General features: G+C 39.7%; 2 protein-coding genes across 11 annotated transcripts in view; one reads left to right on the top strand and one right to left on the bottom strand.

Moving 5' to 3' along the window:
* otofa (otoferlin a) overlaps positions 1–8,081 on the top strand; it is an 88,300-nt gene extending 80,219 nt beyond the window's left edge. For 5 of the 9 annotated variants that reach the window (XM_086264297.1, XM_086264300.1, XM_086264295.1 and 2 more), the window contains 4 exons: positions 1,057–1,298; positions 2,223–2,401; positions 2,855–2,955; positions 5,107–8,081. In XM_086264297.1, the coding sequence (XP_086120423.1) occupies positions 1,057–1,298; positions 2,223–2,401; positions 2,855–2,955; positions 5,107–5,287 (703 nt within the window). In that variant the 3' untranslated portion in view covers positions 5,288–8,081. Of the gene's footprint in view, positions 1–1,056; positions 1,299–2,222; positions 2,402–2,854; positions 2,956–3,425; positions 3,614–5,106 lie in introns of all 9 variants that reach the window. The other 4 variants (XM_086264299.1, XM_086264296.1, XM_086264294.1 and 1 more) reach the window with 2 other exon arrangements.
* Positions 8,082–9,047: 966 nt separating this feature from the next.
* drc1 (dynein regulatory complex subunit 1 homolog (Chlamydomonas)) lies at positions 9,048–16,465 on the bottom strand. 2 transcript variants are annotated; one of them, XM_086264303.1, is made up of 16 exons: positions 16,271–16,465; positions 15,732–15,825; positions 13,812–13,924; positions 13,519–13,702; positions 13,275–13,412; positions 12,605–12,691; positions 12,381–12,503; positions 12,085–12,212; positions 11,872–12,006; positions 11,387–11,756; positions 10,713–10,802; positions 10,549–10,632; positions 10,325–10,446; positions 10,089–10,232; positions 9,915–10,012; positions 9,048–9,639 (listed from the first exon to the last, which is right to left on the bottom strand). In XM_086264303.1, exons 1-16 carry the CDS (start codon positions 16,345–16,347, stop codon positions 9,620–9,622), a joined length of 2,007 nt encoding a protein of 668 aa, XP_086120429.1. In that variant the 5' UTR covers positions 16,348–16,465; the 3' UTR covers positions 9,048–9,619. The 2 variants fall into 2 exon arrangements, with proteins under 2 accessions (XP_086120429.1, XP_086120428.1); XM_086264302.1 differs by having other exon boundaries at positions 9,049–9,381.
* Between the last annotated feature and the right edge of the window lie 288 nt (positions 16,466–16,753).

Genomic DNA, 16,753 nt, shown 5'->3' with positions numbered 1-16,753 from the left:
GTCTTTTGCAGCCTAGATTAGATATTTTTCATTTCATTTATGTTATTATGTTTTAGTGACTCCTCTTTCTTTACACTTTATGTGTCCCCTCAGGACTGTAGCAAACAGGGTGTCATTCTTAAACAACCCTAACAGTAAAGGATTAGGTTAACCTTCAGTTTGCACTCTAGATTTCAGTAGCAAACGTTTCAGGACAGACTGGAGAACTGTGGTTGTTTCAGATGGATCCAGTGTTGTGATACAGTAATAATGAATCACTTTTTGGGTCACGTGAATTTGGCGTGTTTTCTTCCCTTTGTAACCACTTTAAAATTTGCCCTCTCCCTGGAGCCTTTATCTCAGTCTAATTTATGCATCTCGATTACCATATCAGCACTTTGTGATATTCATTATTTACCTGTTTTAAACTGACAAATACCTTTTGTCAGATCTTTTTTTATTTATTATTTCCTTTTTATTCCTTTTAGAATTTTCTTTTTCTTTTTTCGAGGGGTGTATTTTGAGAACTGAGAGTGCACCTTCCCTCTTGCTCCTTCTGACTTAAAGTCAACCTCACTTAACTGTTAATGAAACAGCTGCAGCTGACCATCAATGCCAGGCATCAGTCCTCCATTGGCAATTTGCAGTTTTAAATATGAAGCTTTTTTCATAAATCTGCAAGTTTTCTGTGTCCATAAAACATGGAGATTTCATAAATCTGCAAGTTTTATGGATGCATGGCTTTCTAAATAGTGCGAAACTCCAACATCAAATCAGATTTTTATGGATTACTCAATAATGATTTTAAAGTTATCACATGTATGAAGCTGATTTGCTTTTGGGGAGCCGCATTATGTGCATTGATTCTGACCTTCTAGCATCATCTCTCTTGTTAGCTAAATAATACATTTAACAGGCCCTTTGCTCTTGTTTAAATCACTAAATTGACATCACGTAAATTTGTACATGTTGGACTTTAGAAGTGCATGGCTGACAAATCCAAAAACATCTACTTATGACACCAAACCATGATCCTGGAGATCAGACTAACTCTCACCCTTATGACCATTTACATAGATGGCTGAAAGGGCAGCAGGAGGACAAACAGGACACAGATGTGCACTATCACTCACTGACCGGTGAGGGGAACTTTAACTGGCGCTTCGTCTTCCCTTTTGATTATCTCATGGCTGAGGAGAAGATTGTCATCTCTAAGAAGGAGTCCATGTTTTCCTGGGATGAGACCGAATACAAAATCCCTCCTCGTCTCACGCTGCAGGTCTGGGATGCAGACCACTTCTCTGCTGATGATTTCCTGGGTGAGGATGAAATAATATTTTTTTTGCAATCCTTTCATCTGACATGGACTACAGGGACAAAAGTACTGGGCCACTTACACATTTAACTTACAGGAGCTACTCAGCCAAGGATACCCATGGCATGAAGCTCTTGGCACACAGTTTTTGTGCTGATGTTAATGCCAGATGAGGTTTGGAGCTCTGTAGCCTTTGAGCCAGCAGAGCATTGGCAACTTTTATGTGCTTCAGCTCTCCGCTGCCAATTTGCAATAATACTGCTTACAGTTGCCTGTGGAACATCCAGGAGGGAAGAAATTGCACAAACTGACTTGTTGCACTGTTGGTATGCCAGTCTAGTACCATACTTGCAGTCACTGAGCTCTTTAGAATAACAAATGTTTGTACAGATAGACTACAGGTAGGCATTTGCTTTTATCAGGGTTACTAAATTACGTCTAATAGACTTCTAATAGAAGGAGCACTGACAGTAACTACAATCTCACAAATGCTCATGTAGTTCTGCTGTAGTTTCAGCCAGCCATACTCTTAGCTGCTTATCCAGTTCAGTGTCTTGGAGAGCATATCCCAGTTGTCAGAGGGCAAGAGGAGGAGGACAGGTCAACAATCCATCACAGGCCCGATACAGAGAGAGAGAGAGAAAGAACTGTCCACACTCACACTGACACCTACGGTTAATTTAAAATCACCAATGAACCTAACATGCATGTCTCTGGACTTGGAGAGAAAGCCAGGGTACCCAGAGAGAACTCATGCAGGCACAGGAGGAACAAAGGAGCAGTTAGTTTGATATAAATGCATTTTATGGATGACTTTCTTTGTAGCTGTTTGTTTTCAGCTAAGTCATCCTTTTCTTAACATCCTCAGTGTATAAAAAAAGAGTACTGGCTATTCCAAATTGACTTATTTTGCTTTCACCATTCCCAGGTGCAATCGAGCTGGACCTAAACCGTTTTCCTCGGGGCGCAAAGACAGCCAAGCAGTGCACTCTTGACATGATTCGAAATGAGCAGGATCTGCCAACCATTTCGATCTTTAAACAAAAGAGGGTTAAAGGATGGTGGCCATTCGTAGCCCGTAATGAGAATGATGAAATGGAGCTCACGGTAAGACAGTCAAGAGTGAAAATGAGCAAAATCATGACTGGTTTATTATGATTCTTATGATAATACTTATAATACTTAGAAAGACATTTTCAAGGTAGTAAAGCTTGGTGTAGAATTAGCGGTATAAGGGGGGGGGGGGATGATAAGTGAACATACATAAAATTGTGAGTTCAGTTCAAAGCAAACCGTGTGTGTGTGTGTGTGTGTGTGTGTGTGTGTGTGTGTGTGTGTGTGTGTGTGTGTGTGTGTGCATTAATCCACCTGTGTTCACAATATATGATATCTTCTAAAAGTCCTTCAGATTAAAAAAGTAGAGGAAAAGAAAATGTTTTTTCATTTAGATTCTTATACTACATGAATATCCTCTTTACCCCAAAACAGATATTTTATAGTCAGCATTTTGTATGTGGTAGGACTTCTTTATTTTGAGTTCTGTTTTCAATGTCATTACAGGGGAAAGTTGAAGCTGAGCTTCACCTAGTGACAGCAGAGGAAGCAGAGAAAAGCCCTGTAGGACTGGGACGAAATGAGCCAGATCCACTGGAAAAACCAAAGTAAGATATTAACGGGTTATGTTTAAAAAAATATATACAAGAACTTGTGTTTTGCAAACACACACACACACACACTGGTTTCAGAGTTAAAAAATTTTAACGCTTTTCTGGAACAGAAAAAGACAGACATGAGCAAGTGTTTAACTTTGTCTTTAGGAAAATCATTCTATCAGTGCAAAAAGCAGTGTTTCTAAAACATCATAAGGTGCTGCCACTTAAAATCGATATTTTTTTTAAAGATGTAAAACATTTTCCAGTTAGCCTCTAGCATTGCTTTCTGCACTGTCAAAAGGCCACTGTTACACACTCGTTACTCCTCCTATCATCTCTTCAACTGTCTCCCTGTCTTTCCCCTCATCCCTCCCCTTTCATGTGCGCGTTATTCTTCTCCTTACCCTCCCCCCACCCTCCCCCCTATTTGCCTCAACTGCATTCCTTCCCTCCCTCTTTCTCTTCCTTCTCCCGCAAAGTCGCCCGGACACCAGTCTTATGTGGTTTCTGACCCCTCTGAAGTCCATTCGTTACTTCATCTGGCACAACTACCGCTGGCTGATCCTCAAGGTCTTGGGGCTGATTCTGCTGCTGCTCATGCTGGGCCTCTTCCTCTACTCAATCCCTGGTTACCTGGTCAAGAAGATGCTGGGGGCCTGATGCGCTGGTAGCCTCCGCCCCCTCTTCACTTTGTCTGCTTCTCTTTTTGCCCCTGGATTCTTCTCTCTTAACTTTAGCTCCTCTCCTTTTTTTCCAGCCAAGCTCAGTTTCTTAGTCTTCTCTGTTGTCTTAGAAGTAGACTAGTCGTCTGTGTCCTTTATTGTATCTTGTCTTAGCCCTGTGTGCAAGTCAGTGTCATTTGCCACCAAGCGTCATTATAAATTTTGTTACCACCCATATTGTGACCAACTGTTTAGTATGGACACATGTAGGGATGCTTTGACTTAAGGTGAACAAGGTGGTTGAAATATCCATGTTCTTATCAAGTGGGATGATTGGTAGAGAAGGGAAATGTATAGACAAATTAAAAATTACATAATTCTAAAGATGTGAGGGTTAAAATGTATATATATATATATATATTTTTTAATCCAAAAATGACAAAATGAAGTCAAAACGTTTAATGGTAGTTGAATAGTGGCTCCAAGAATGCAAAGCCCATGAGGCAAAACTACAAAGAAACATCAACAAATGCAAGGATTACACTATGATGAGAAACAGACAAAGGACATAGGGAGACATGGAGCTATATATACAGTACACACATAAGGTAATCAAGAGAAGTTGAAACATCAGGGGTAACAAATCACAGCTGAAGGAAGTTCAAACAAGACATAGGCAGTAAAATTAAATGAAAGTCACAAGAAATGACAGAGTTTCAAAAGTATCAAGAGTATCAAAATAAAACGGAGAAAAACAGGGAAATACCAAACACAGGAAAGAAAAAGACAAAACCCCGAAACCTGAAAATTATATCATTGATTATATTAATAAAACCTGTATTTAAGCATATTAAACCGTAGTTGTTTGCTTACAAGCAACAAAATATAAAAAGAGTTCCTGTATTTTTTAGTAATGTTGTGCTAAGTATTTTTGCATATACTTTGTGGGCATTTCAACATCGTATCTAGGCAAACGAGTCCATCGGCCATCTACAATATGAAAAAATCTCATCCCATTTTATGAGAAAAAACCTGTGAATTGTAATGCACTATAAGCTGTATGAGTGCCTACATCCAGGATATTTCTGGATTCTGGTTTCCAGGGTGGGGAGCGGTGGGGGGCAATAAGCATCTGTTGCAAACATTTGCCTGAAATGTCAGTCTTTTGAGCTGTTGGTCAATCATCATCCACTCATTTACATGTGTCAACATACTCATTCTGCATAATAGAAAGCTTCCACTCTGTGATGTGTTTTTTTGCTCCTGTGAAACATAATACTGATAGAAATGTGAACCGTGAGCATGCATATTATTGCAACATGGCTTACTAACACCAGCTTTCTCTTTCTGTCCTACTCCTCTTTATTTGCTCCCTTTCATTCTCCACCATTACTCACCCCTTCTCACCCTCCTTTAACTCAACACTCCTTCCACTTCCATGTTTTCCTCACCATTTCTTTATTTTCATCCTCTTAAAAACTCCACCTGAACCATCCAGTCGCCCAGACACCACCTTCCTCTGGTTCCTGAGCCCGCTGAAAGCAATCCGCTACCTGGTGTGCAACCGCTACAAGTGGCTGATCATCAAGATAGTGCTGGCCCTGCTGCTGCTCATCATGGTGGGCCTCTTCCTCTACAGCATGCCAGGCTACCTTGTCAAGAAGCTGCTGGGGGCCTAAGTCACTGCTAGGGGGATGGGGAGGGGAAGGGTGGCTACATGGATAGATGGATGGATAAGTGAAAGGGAGCAACACTGATGGGAGACAAGACTGCTATGTTTTCTCCTCTCTAATCCAATCTGAGCTTCATAATCAGCTCACACCTTCCCCTCTTAGCACTGAAAGGAGAAGGGAACACCATCGAAAGTGACTGCCCCACTGCCCCTTCCTTGCCCCCCTGGCTCCCAAGTAATGAAGATCCAACTAACAACTCTGCAAAACAGCTAACAAATCTAATGCACAATATTTGGACTCCATCCTTTTAAACGATTACACAGAAATTACATGGCACAAAGTAACCCCCGATCGAACCTGAAAATCCTCTGAAGCAATGCTACATGAAAGTGGGTGGTTCTGTATTTGTTTCAGCCTTCAGTTTATTTTATATGTTCCAGGGTTAGTGGTCAGGCGATTGCACTTTCAAGTCATACTATATGAGCTCTTGTTACTGTTTTAGCTTAAGAGGGAATGGACAAAACTTTGGGTAACACTTTAACCCTGCCACCATTTTATTTATAAGCACTATATTGAATAAATGGTTTGTGGTGTGGTGTTATAATGTGGAGAAATTGAACATAGTGTTAGTTCAGGCAGGCCTCAAAGTCCCCACAGATCAACTGATATCAATTAGCCCACAGCTAATGGCTCAGATTATATTTATCTATTAGATTCTATTTAGGATGTTTTAGCCAGCCTACAGTTGCTCCATGTGGCAAGCTGCTTTGCAAACCACATTCATTCCAGTTCCTCCTTCTAATGCTGTTTGCTCATTATGTTCCGAGACATAATGAGTGTTGCATCATGTCTCAGAACAGAGTAAATATAAATTACTGCAGATGGAAATATCTCTGAAATTTAAGGACCTTTGAAGTCATTATTGATGTGGAGTACTTGTCAACAGCTATAACTTATTACGTAATGATATAATAATTCTTTATCTGTTTATAACCCAGCTTTCTCTAGTCACTGCTCTCACGAGAAGTTATATTTTCATTAGAGTTTGTTATAAACTGTATATGAAATTTCGATTCAGTGCTTATAAATACTAAATGAGGTTAAAGTGTTACCTTTTTAACTGTTATTGGTATTGCAGTTTTTGCACACTTATATAGTAATAATAATAAGGAAACAAAAATAATTCTATTTTCCTAGTAAATTTCAGTGAGACATAGAACAAGATGACTTAGTTATTAATTGTTTAATTAATGATTTTTTTTTGTGGTGTTTAGTTTATCTGCAGTTTTAAAGATTTCTCCTTAAGAATAAAAACAAAAACTGATTTTGCAAATGATTCAAATCTCCCCCTCATTTTTATAATTGTGTTATTGTGCAAGCATGGGTGTTCACAGCAGCTTCCCTCTGGATGTCCTGAGTTTTATGTGTGTGTGTAATTATGTAAATGCTCTCCAGCCTCGTCTTCTGACTCATAAACGTCACTCATAAAAATCCCAGAGAAAATTAAAATAAATAATTTGTGATTATCATTTTGACCAGGGTCTGTTTAATAATCCTCCAAAGTTACAGACATGTAAAGGTGATCACTGTTGGCTACAGTATATGTTAATATGCATGCATCACTGTGATAACTGACCAAAGTGGTCATGTGTGTTAGCATGACTTGTCTTTCCAGCTCGACGCAAACCAAATCACCAACCCTGTTGTCTTTAACGTTAACGAAAATGTAAAAGATGATTTTTATGGGAATATTAGTCAAATATGTCGGGGTTACTTCTGAAAACTCTGTTTTTGTCTCCAGACAAAAGTGTGTGGTGTCCTTTACGTTTAGTTTGCCTGTGGTTGGAACCTTTGCTTGTGATACTGTGTTTCACTGTTTGCAATAAACTTGCCTGTTTTTACAATGGGTTTGTGTATTCATATACATTGTTTGTTTTGACAATTTGAAATAGACTGAATTACACTGATAACATAACACCCCCACTGTCATGGTCCTGGGTCGTTGACCCAGCGTTTTGTGTTTTGTGATTATTTCCCTCTGTCTAGTTATTCTGTGTCCTCCCCCCTTGTGTCCGGTTCGGGTTCTAGATTTCCTGTTTTGTTCTGAAAGTCTGTGTCTGTTGTCATTGTGTTCAGCTTGTGTCCTCCAGTCATCATGTGTATTCAGATCAGCTGTTCTTCCCTCCTGTGTGCGATTACCTGATTACCTTGTGTGTGTATATTTAGTGGGTGTCGGTCTGTGTTTGTTGTCGGCTCGTCTGCGTTCATCCATGTATCACTGCGTTAATCTACATTCATCTGCGTTCTATGGTGTTCCTGTCTCTGCGTCTCTCTGCCCCGCACCCCTTTGTATGGTCCCAGGTTTGTCACTTAGTTTCTCCCAGTTTAGGTTTCCGTTTGTAATTACTCGTGCTTCATTGCCTGTTTTTGCCACTACCACCCTGTAAATAAAACGTCACTCGTATCATCAGTTTGCTGCATTTTGGGTCCTCCTTTTCCTCCACACCACACGGCTCCCTCCGCCAGCCGTGACACCCATAGTGCTAGTTATCCTTAAAAGTATGCTGATGATAATCAGTGCTGATTTACCATTTCTTGTTTATAATGATTCTTGCCCCTGTGGGGCTCAAAGGACAAAAAGAAGTTTACAGCTCTCAAACAGCTGACAAGGATGCCATTAATGTTTACATCCTGTCGTGCTGTGATGAGCATTAAGTTCAGTTTCATTGTTTAGCCAAAACCCTGAGCACTAAATCCTCACTAAAGGATTCATTTAGATTTAAAGATCTGATTTGGGTTAAAATAAATAAATTAATAGAATATTAAAAGTGAGAAAAAAATGAATGACTAAGCTGGTATCTAACACACTAACTTAGACGTTTTCATCCAACTGTCCCACTTACTATTTATTTTAGACAGGAGTGTCGCATTTGTTTTTACTAAGTTCCAGACTGGGAAATAAGAATGGCTTAAAGGCCTGCAGCGATATAGACATATATATATATAGCTATATAGATTGACATGCTTGACTAACATTATTATTTTGTTGCACACAAAACCCTCAACCAGTACACTAAAATGTATTTTTATGTTTTTGGTACAGAAGTATTCTCTGGAGAAAAAAGGAATGAAAGTCGGTATAAGTGAAACAGAATACGTGTGTGAGCGAGAGAGATGGGTGTAACAGTGAAACTGCAAGGAGCAGAGGTAGTGAACACAGATCGTTTTACAAGCTTTACAAGACGGCAGTGAGACCTGATGTGATTAAGATTTTCACTGGGAAAGACCAGGATGGACAATGCACAGGGTTGGTGTGCCATACCTATCACGAGGTGATAAGGTGAGATGAAGGCAGGTGATAAGGTGAGATGAAGGCAGATGATCCAGTATGACAACCCCTAAAGAGAGCAGCTAAAGCATTGGTCCCCAATCCCAGTCTGCGAGGGTCGGTGTCCCTGCAGGTTTTAGATCTCACACACCTGAATCAAATGATTAGTTCATTACCAGGCCTCTGGAGAACTTCAAGACATGTTGAGATGGTAATTTATTTATTTAAATCAGCTGTGATGGATCAAAGACACATCTAAAACCTGCAGGGACACCGGCCCTCGTGGACTGGGATTGGGGACCCCTGAGCTAAAGGCTTGTAGACTACTGCAGACAACTTGCTCAGCAGAAAAGGCAAATCAAGTTAGTGACTAGTTCACATTGGCCTGAAGAATTTCCTTCAGCAGCATCAAAAACAGAGCCAAAAAGATATTGGGCTTTAATTTTATTTGGATTTTATTGGATGTTAATTCAACTAATTACAGACAAATTTTCTCAATTAGCTCCAAAATCAAAATTAAACTTACTAACAATCTAACATGCTTTTTTTGAATTTCAGTGACTGCTGTTTGATTTATGAATCTGTCTTTGCAGTCGCCCCAATGCCAGCATGTCGTGGCTGCTGGCTCCAGTGAGGACGATGTGTATCCTGGCCTGGAGGCACTACAAGCTGCACTGTGTGATGCTGCTGGTTGCTGTACTGGGTCTGCTCTTTCTGGTTCTGCTCTTCTTCTCTCTGCCCTCAGCGCTCAGCCACAAGCTGTTTAACATTGCTGGGTAGAGACGAACCACACACACATCCTCTGTGTACTGTTGTTTACACTGAACCACACTGTATGTGTTTGATTAACTACACTGTAAGACTATTTTTCTTTTACATTTGTAAAAAATAAATAAATAAAAAATCTCACACTACATTATCATTTAATGGTGGTTTTTTTTTTTCTTTTTTTTTTTTTAAATGAACACAAAGGCACTTCCAGTGCTCTCGGACTCCACAGTGATTATTCATTAATTAGAGCTCCGGGTACCTGTCAGAGAGGCAGAGAAGATGTTAGATCCATGATGTTCTGCTCAGTTGGGATTTTAAAGCCCTTTTGTTTTACTGATTGCTATGATTATAGTTTAATTTGATAAATGTTTCTTATTTTATCATTTAATTATTCATTGTATTGGAAGTAAGTACTTGAAATTAATAACAATAATAATAATAATAACAATAATAATAATAATACCCATATGTTTTATCATTATTCTTATTCGCACTAGATTACAGTGCTGTAAACTTAAACATAAGTGCACGTACTGCTGAGTATCTGTTGCAGCTGCATCCGCAGCTTAGTGTTCTGCTGCCTCAGGAGCTCAGTTTCAGGGACAAGCTCAGAGATATCCATCAGGACCTCTCTGGAAAGACACACACACACAAAAATGACTGATCTGATTCAGAGGTATTCCTGCTTTCAGTGTAGGTGTTACTCACTCATACTGCTTTAATTCCCTTTCTGCTGCATCCCACAGCTTGAGTTTGTCCTCAGTGATAATGTTGCCAAGCCTATCCCAGTAGGCTTCTTCCACTGAGGTATCTCTAGCTGGATGGCTTAAACTGGAACGCTCGTGGACAGACCTCCGTTTTCAAAGCGCAACAGGAAAAAATTAGTATAAAACACTCACACAGAGGAAGAGACACGGGACTGATGATTCAATATGTAGTCTTACTTCCTGTGCTGCTCAAGGAAACATCGTAAAGCAGGCAAGATGTTGTTAGGGTTGATGAGTCTGGAGGTTGAATCAGCTGTGGCGCTGTTCTCCATGGCCTCTGCCTCCTCAACAAAATGACCCTGCAGCCAGAACAAAAACACTGACAGAAGATACAAGAACAGTAGTTGTCTAATCACAAAGGCCATATTCAGTACAAGCCCACTGCTCATTCGATTCCTCACCACAGTCTGCTCTCCTTGTTGACGTTTGTACATGAGTAAAAACTCAGCCAACTTGGCTAAATCCTTTTCTTCAAGACCCAGAACCTAAAAGAGAAAACAGCATGTGTGATTTTCAATAGTAACTACATGAAAAACATGAAAAGGAGCACTAAATGTGAACTCACAGCAAAGAGAGAATGCAGCTTCACAGTGGTCTGTTCATTTTTCTCCATGGGGGCCAGCAGCTTCCGCAGTTTATCTTCCATCAGGAATCCCTAAGTTGGGAGGAAGATATTTATCTTAAAGGCTCTTGTAACTGCAATTTTGCATTTTTTTATCTGTTTTTTTCTTTGGTTTTACAAAAGTAGTGTTTCTCTATAATAATACCTGACTGACTATGCAAAAACTGAGATATACTGCTAACACCCTACTTAAGTCATCTGCTTTGTCAAATGTGAATATTTTCCATATATAATTGTACTTTGTTTTTTACCCTGCAATAAAAGGCATAATTTGTATTGTGTAGTTATGAAATGTTATTAAATGGTTTTATTGCTCTAGCTTCCTGAGCTTATTCTCAAATTTCCAAATTAAATAACATCCCAAAATGTATCAGCCCTGCTAAAGCTCATCATTTAACTTTGTTCTTGTTTAATCTGTACCAAAGCTTAATTAGAAAAGCTTAGCTTGACAAAAATTTCTCATGTAATTACTGACATGTTACTGACGTGTCTAGTATGATATAAATACTGCACATCTGTGGATGTCTAAGGAACATGTGCAATTCATGCCCCGTTCTACAACAACCGCCTCCATACTGTCATCATTCATAAACACAACCTGTGGACTTGTTTCTAACCGTTTCATCACAAAGCAGCTCCATCGCTTTCATCAGCATCTCTGAGGATAGCTCCCCTTCCTCCACCCCTGTGCCGTGCTCTGAGTCCCTCTCCAGGCTGGGCCCGACTGATGCATCAATCATCCTCTGGCTGCAGTGTGAAAGATGCCTGGTTTGCAAGGGGTGACTGGTGGGGTTAGTGTCATGCTCCTGAGATCTGCGGGGACCAGGTGACTCCATGAAGGCAGCTGAAGGACATTCCCAGGCTAAACCAAGGTGCTTGCAGATCAGAGAGTCAATGGCCAAAGCCTTCTCCGCTAGCTGTGTCACCTCTTCCTCCATCATTACCCACATCTCCTCAAACTTTCGGGCATCAGCGGCTGTGGTGTACCTACATGAAGCAAGGAAGGGTTGAAGTTGAACAGAAAAAAAATAAAAGAATTAGGTTATTATTTTTAATATTATTATCATTATTATTATTATTATTATTATTAACACTTACTTACCTGACTTCCTTCTGTATGCGTTCATAGTGCTGGCGGGAGCGTTTTTGGACCTCACACAAATACTGTCTCTGCTTCATAAACTTGTCCTTTTGTTTGGCATACTTGGTTTTTAAGTTTTTCACCTCTTTCGAAGAGCTGAAACAAAAAGATACCATCATAACTTGGACATGTATGTGTATTTATGTGTATTTCTATCTGCAAAAACTGTAATACCCTAATATTTTGCCCTTCATTTCTCCCAGCTTGGCATTATATGCTGCATTCTTGTTGCCATGTTCAAGTTGTTTAAAATTTAAAATTACAGATTTGCCTTTCATCTGTTGTTGTTCTCTCAGCCGAGCCTGTAAAAGCAAGAAAAGCAATCTCAAGACTGAGCGTTCATTTACATCGAGTGGTAAAACACTGATCTTATTTTTTGCAGCACAACCACTACCACTCTATGGCATGTTCAGCACCAAAGAACATCCAGGCTTCATCATATTGTAATAAAGCACTGGGGTAAAACAAACCTGAGACTTTGCATTTTCTTCCAGCTGCACGAGTTTGATTTTGGTGGTATTCTCCAACATAACATCATGAACTGTCTTTTCAGACTCCTCTACCATCCTCCTCCTCTCCATCAGACTCTCCAGCTAGAAATAGGTTACATTCATTACATACAGAGCTGATATATGTAACATATTAGCATCAATGAGAAGTTAAGTGTATGTGAATTAATTTAAATAATCCTAACCTCTGTGTCCCAATGTTCCTTCATATGTTCTTTCAGCTTAGCCTTGTCTTTAGCAAGTAAGACTTCAATTTCCTGCTGATAAACTGCCTGCCAAAAACAGGACAATCATTAGATTATTAATAAGAATCTAGATAACATAGATATAATGGGATATTGCTGCACAACCATCTCTAAGGTTTACAGAGAATGCTTTGAAATAGAGAAAATAATTGGTGAGTGGTAGTTCCCTGGGTGAAAATGCCTCGTTGATGATAGAAGTTACAGGAAAACAGCCAGACTGCTTTGAGCTGATAAGAAGGGAGCAGTACCTCAAATAACCGCTTTTTACAAGCAAAGTAAGTAGTAGATATATGCAGTATGCATAAGTGCATGACACAAGACGTGATGTCTTGATGTATTTATGCAGACACTGGATTTGTTTTTATCGTAATACCTGCAGTGATTTTCCTAAACTGAAACTAATAAAAACTCAACTAAAAGAAAAACTAAACATTTTCAAACAAGTAAAATCTAAACTGAAACACACAAACCCACAATAGAAACTAACCGTAACTAAGCGGAGTTAAAAACAAAAAGTCAAACTGAAATAAGGCAAAGATGTGATCAGCTCACTGATTCAGATGCACTAAAAATCATTTAAAGCTCCTTTGTGACTCAGATCTGGTTCTACCTGAAGTTGTGTGAGCTCCTCTCTGTAGGCCTTGGACAGGTTTTGAAACTGTTGCTGCATCCTGTCGAGCATCAGTTTGATCTCCTCATCGAGCCTTCTCAAGTTCTTCAAATACTCATCCTCTTTGACCCGGCGCTCCTGTTCAGCACAGTGCAGAAAAGGGAACCAAGTTATAAACAATGGCTTTGAGGTACAAATGCAAACTCCATGAAATCATGCTTTTACTCATTTGTGTATAATTTACCCATTGGAGCTCCCTTATGAGTTTTTTCTTGTCTTCTATCACTGCAGCACACAGCTGCTGCTGGCTGTCCAGGACACTCTGCAGTTCTGAATGAACCACCTTTTGATTAACTATCGACCACCCTTTTCTGATCTCCTCAACCTTTTCCTGACAGGCCTTAGCATCATCTTTCAGTCGCTCCTCTCTGTTTGATGGGAAAGAATATCATAATTTAACATCAGCCACTTTAGCACTGGGTGTTCTGCATGGGAGAAAGCGTGATTTGAACACTGAGAACAATTTAAAAGACGTACCTAATTCTGCAGTTGTCCTCCATCCCTGACCTTCGCTCCATCTCTTTGGCGTCCGCTGCAGTTTGAATGTTGGTCACTAATGTGGTCAGACGTTTCTGCAGGCTCATTATCCTCTGAGCAGTGAAAGTGGGACAAATCAAAATAAATACATCTCATAAGAATTTAAGAAAGCTACATCTGATTGTGGTAGTGTCCATTTAGTGATTGGACTTCATCTTTTGCAATAACTTCAGTTTTGTTTTCAGTTTCAGTTATAAAGATCTATTTTAGTGGATATTATAATGCTGCCTCTCCTTTGGCCACTCGCTTTAATGGATTTAATTATTTCATTCCAACATAGCAATCACAATAAGAGTCAAGAACACAAAATCATGACCTAACCCTCTGATATAATGTTTGTTCCTTTGGATGGATGACCCCAGGTATTTAAACTCATATACCTTCACTATCTCTATTCTTCACCTTTCCACCGGTGTCCCTTTCATTCAGACGCTTGTATTCTGGTTTGTTTCTACTGACCTTCACTCCTCTTGTTTTCACTGCATACTTCCATCGTTCCTCTCTTTCACCTTTTCCTACTCTCACTACAGATCAGAATATCATCTGCAAACATCATGGTTCACAGAAGCTCCTGCCTAACCTCATTAGTCAACCTGTCCATCATCACTGCTAATAAGATGGGGCTTAGAGCTGATCCGCTTTGAACCCATGTGTCACTCGTACTCCACATCTCTCCACTGTCTCGCTGTACATGTCTTCCACCTCCCTCACATACTTCTCTGCCACTCCTGACTTCCTCATGCAGTGGCACAGTTCCCCTCTTGGCACCCCATCAGATGCTTTCTCTAGATCCACAAAGACACACTGAAGATCTTTCTGACCTTCTCTATATTTTTCCACCGACACTGTCATGATCTGTAGAGATCTTTCTCTGCTGCTGACTGATCATCACCTCTCTTCGTAGCCTAGTTTCATCAACAGATGTTTATGTCCTGAATCCGAACTGTGAGCAAGATCCACAGTACAGTGTCCTGATAGTTGAAGGCTGTGGCTCTGATTCTAGTTTTAGAAGCTCTAGAAGCCACAGGTTATATATTATGGTACTATAGGGTCTTTAAGATAGGATGGGTAAGATATCGCTATTCAAAACTGACAAGAAAGAATTATTTAAATTCAGGGAACCAATGAAGAGAACTTGATATGAGAGAAATTTGATTCCTCTTTCTAGTCCTGTTAGTACTTTTGCCTCGCAAAGCTTATTTGGAGTGAAATGTAAATTGATCCTAAGCTGCCCTGCCTTAAAATGAAGGCAACTTTTTTGTTTTGTGACAACTCACCTCTCATCCATGAAGTCTCTTCAGTTCTAAAAACTGGTGTCAAGCTGCCGGTATTTAACCCCTAATGACATTGTCCTCCTGTTGGTGTCCTGAGAGTCCTCGAACCACCTTGCAATCATGCAAGTCATTAAGAGTCACACAAGCCAAGGTGTGAACAAGGCATGGATCTCATTATAGAGGATGAGGTGTTAGTGAAGGTTAAAGTGCCTGGGAAGGTCTCTCAAGGCTGCAATATCAATATCTTAAAGCAGGATGAGCTAATGTCTTACAAAAGATTCACATCTTGAATTTCATTGAATTGAACTGGACATCATGTGACAGGATTCACACCATGTTCACACCTAGGTTCATCATGTGACTCTTAAGAACTCACATGATTACACTCCAGGGGGACAACAGAAAAGGGTTTAATTGTCTGTCACTCTCCATCAGGTTTTTGGAACTAAAGAGATCTCGTGGATGAAATCTGATGAAGGTGAAATCTGAAATCTCTTCACAAACCCAAAAGAAGTCCAGACATACACATTTCAATTGTTTCACTAATCCTGCAGAGGTAGGGGACAGGGAAACATGAAAAAACCACCTTTTTAACGTCCGTCTTTTCTTCTTCCATTTTGCTCTTCAGCTCCTCATTCCCCTCCTCAGTGGGGTCTTTCTTTCCCTTAAAACTGGAGGCCCTATAAACATACAATATAGTTACCATCTGTAGAGTGATATCAGGTTAACTTTACGCTTTACTTAATCACCTGGGACACTAAGAAAAGATTTACGACATGTAACTGTGGTCTTTTGATTATTAGAGGTTATTTTTTATATATCTGTGTTCAACTGATGTAATAAAATATAACTGTGAGGCTTTTACAGCTTTTAAAACATTCGTTGTTCCACTTTTTTTTTTTTTTTACATGAGCAGCGTTCAACTCAAATGAGCAAAGTATCAACAAAAATGGGCCAAACTGCAAAGTGACAGAGTTCATCGTATTTATTAAACGGTCAGATTTAAAACACACACACACACACACACACGCACACACACACAAAAACAACGTGCAACGGCGCTTTCAAGGTAGTTGTCGTTGTCCCGTCTATCGCAGTGTTTAGCCACAGTAAGCTGCAGGTTACCCCTTCTTATCCACTTGATTGTCGGACAACACAGGAGGTTCGGGCGCCTCTTCATGCACTTTGCCAGCTTCTTCCATTGTTTGACGATGTTGTAAAAATTACTAAAAAGTCATTAAACGTTGTACAGTTAAAGTCGTCCGCAGCAGTCCTGTAGAGTCTGTTTGGTAAGCGTTGCTTTGGCGACGGAGCTGCTTTCAGGTTCCCTCGTTAATTTGAAGTCCTATTTTTTGTTTGTTTTTTTTAAGAGGAAACGTGCATATGTTTTACTCAAAAATAAAACAGCGACAGTCGTTATTTCAGTGTCTTTTTAAGTGTCATTGCTGAGGATTGTTATACAAGCTACTAAATAATTGGTTGCACTTAGTTTGTACAGAGGCCTGTGACAACTTGTTTCATTTTCTATTCACAACTTATTACACTTATATTTCCTATCAGAATATTCCTTCCTTCATCATTGAAAGACTAATAATGACGTTAACAGTT

Source organism: Aulonocara sp. 'chitande type north' Nkhata Bay, linkage group LG15 (assembly GCF_057382095.1).
Source record: "Aulonocara sp. 'chitande type north' Nkhata Bay isolate Kocher_YH1m ecotype deep benthic linkage group LG15, A_spYH_male_GT1.1, whole genome shotgun sequence".
Lineage (NCBI taxonomy): Eukaryota > Metazoa > Chordata > Actinopteri > Cichliformes > Cichlidae > Aulonocara > Aulonocara sp. 'chitande type north' Nkhata Bay.
The sequence above is the reverse complement of the archived record's forward strand: the minus strand, read 5'-3'. Positions and strand labels throughout refer to the sequence as shown.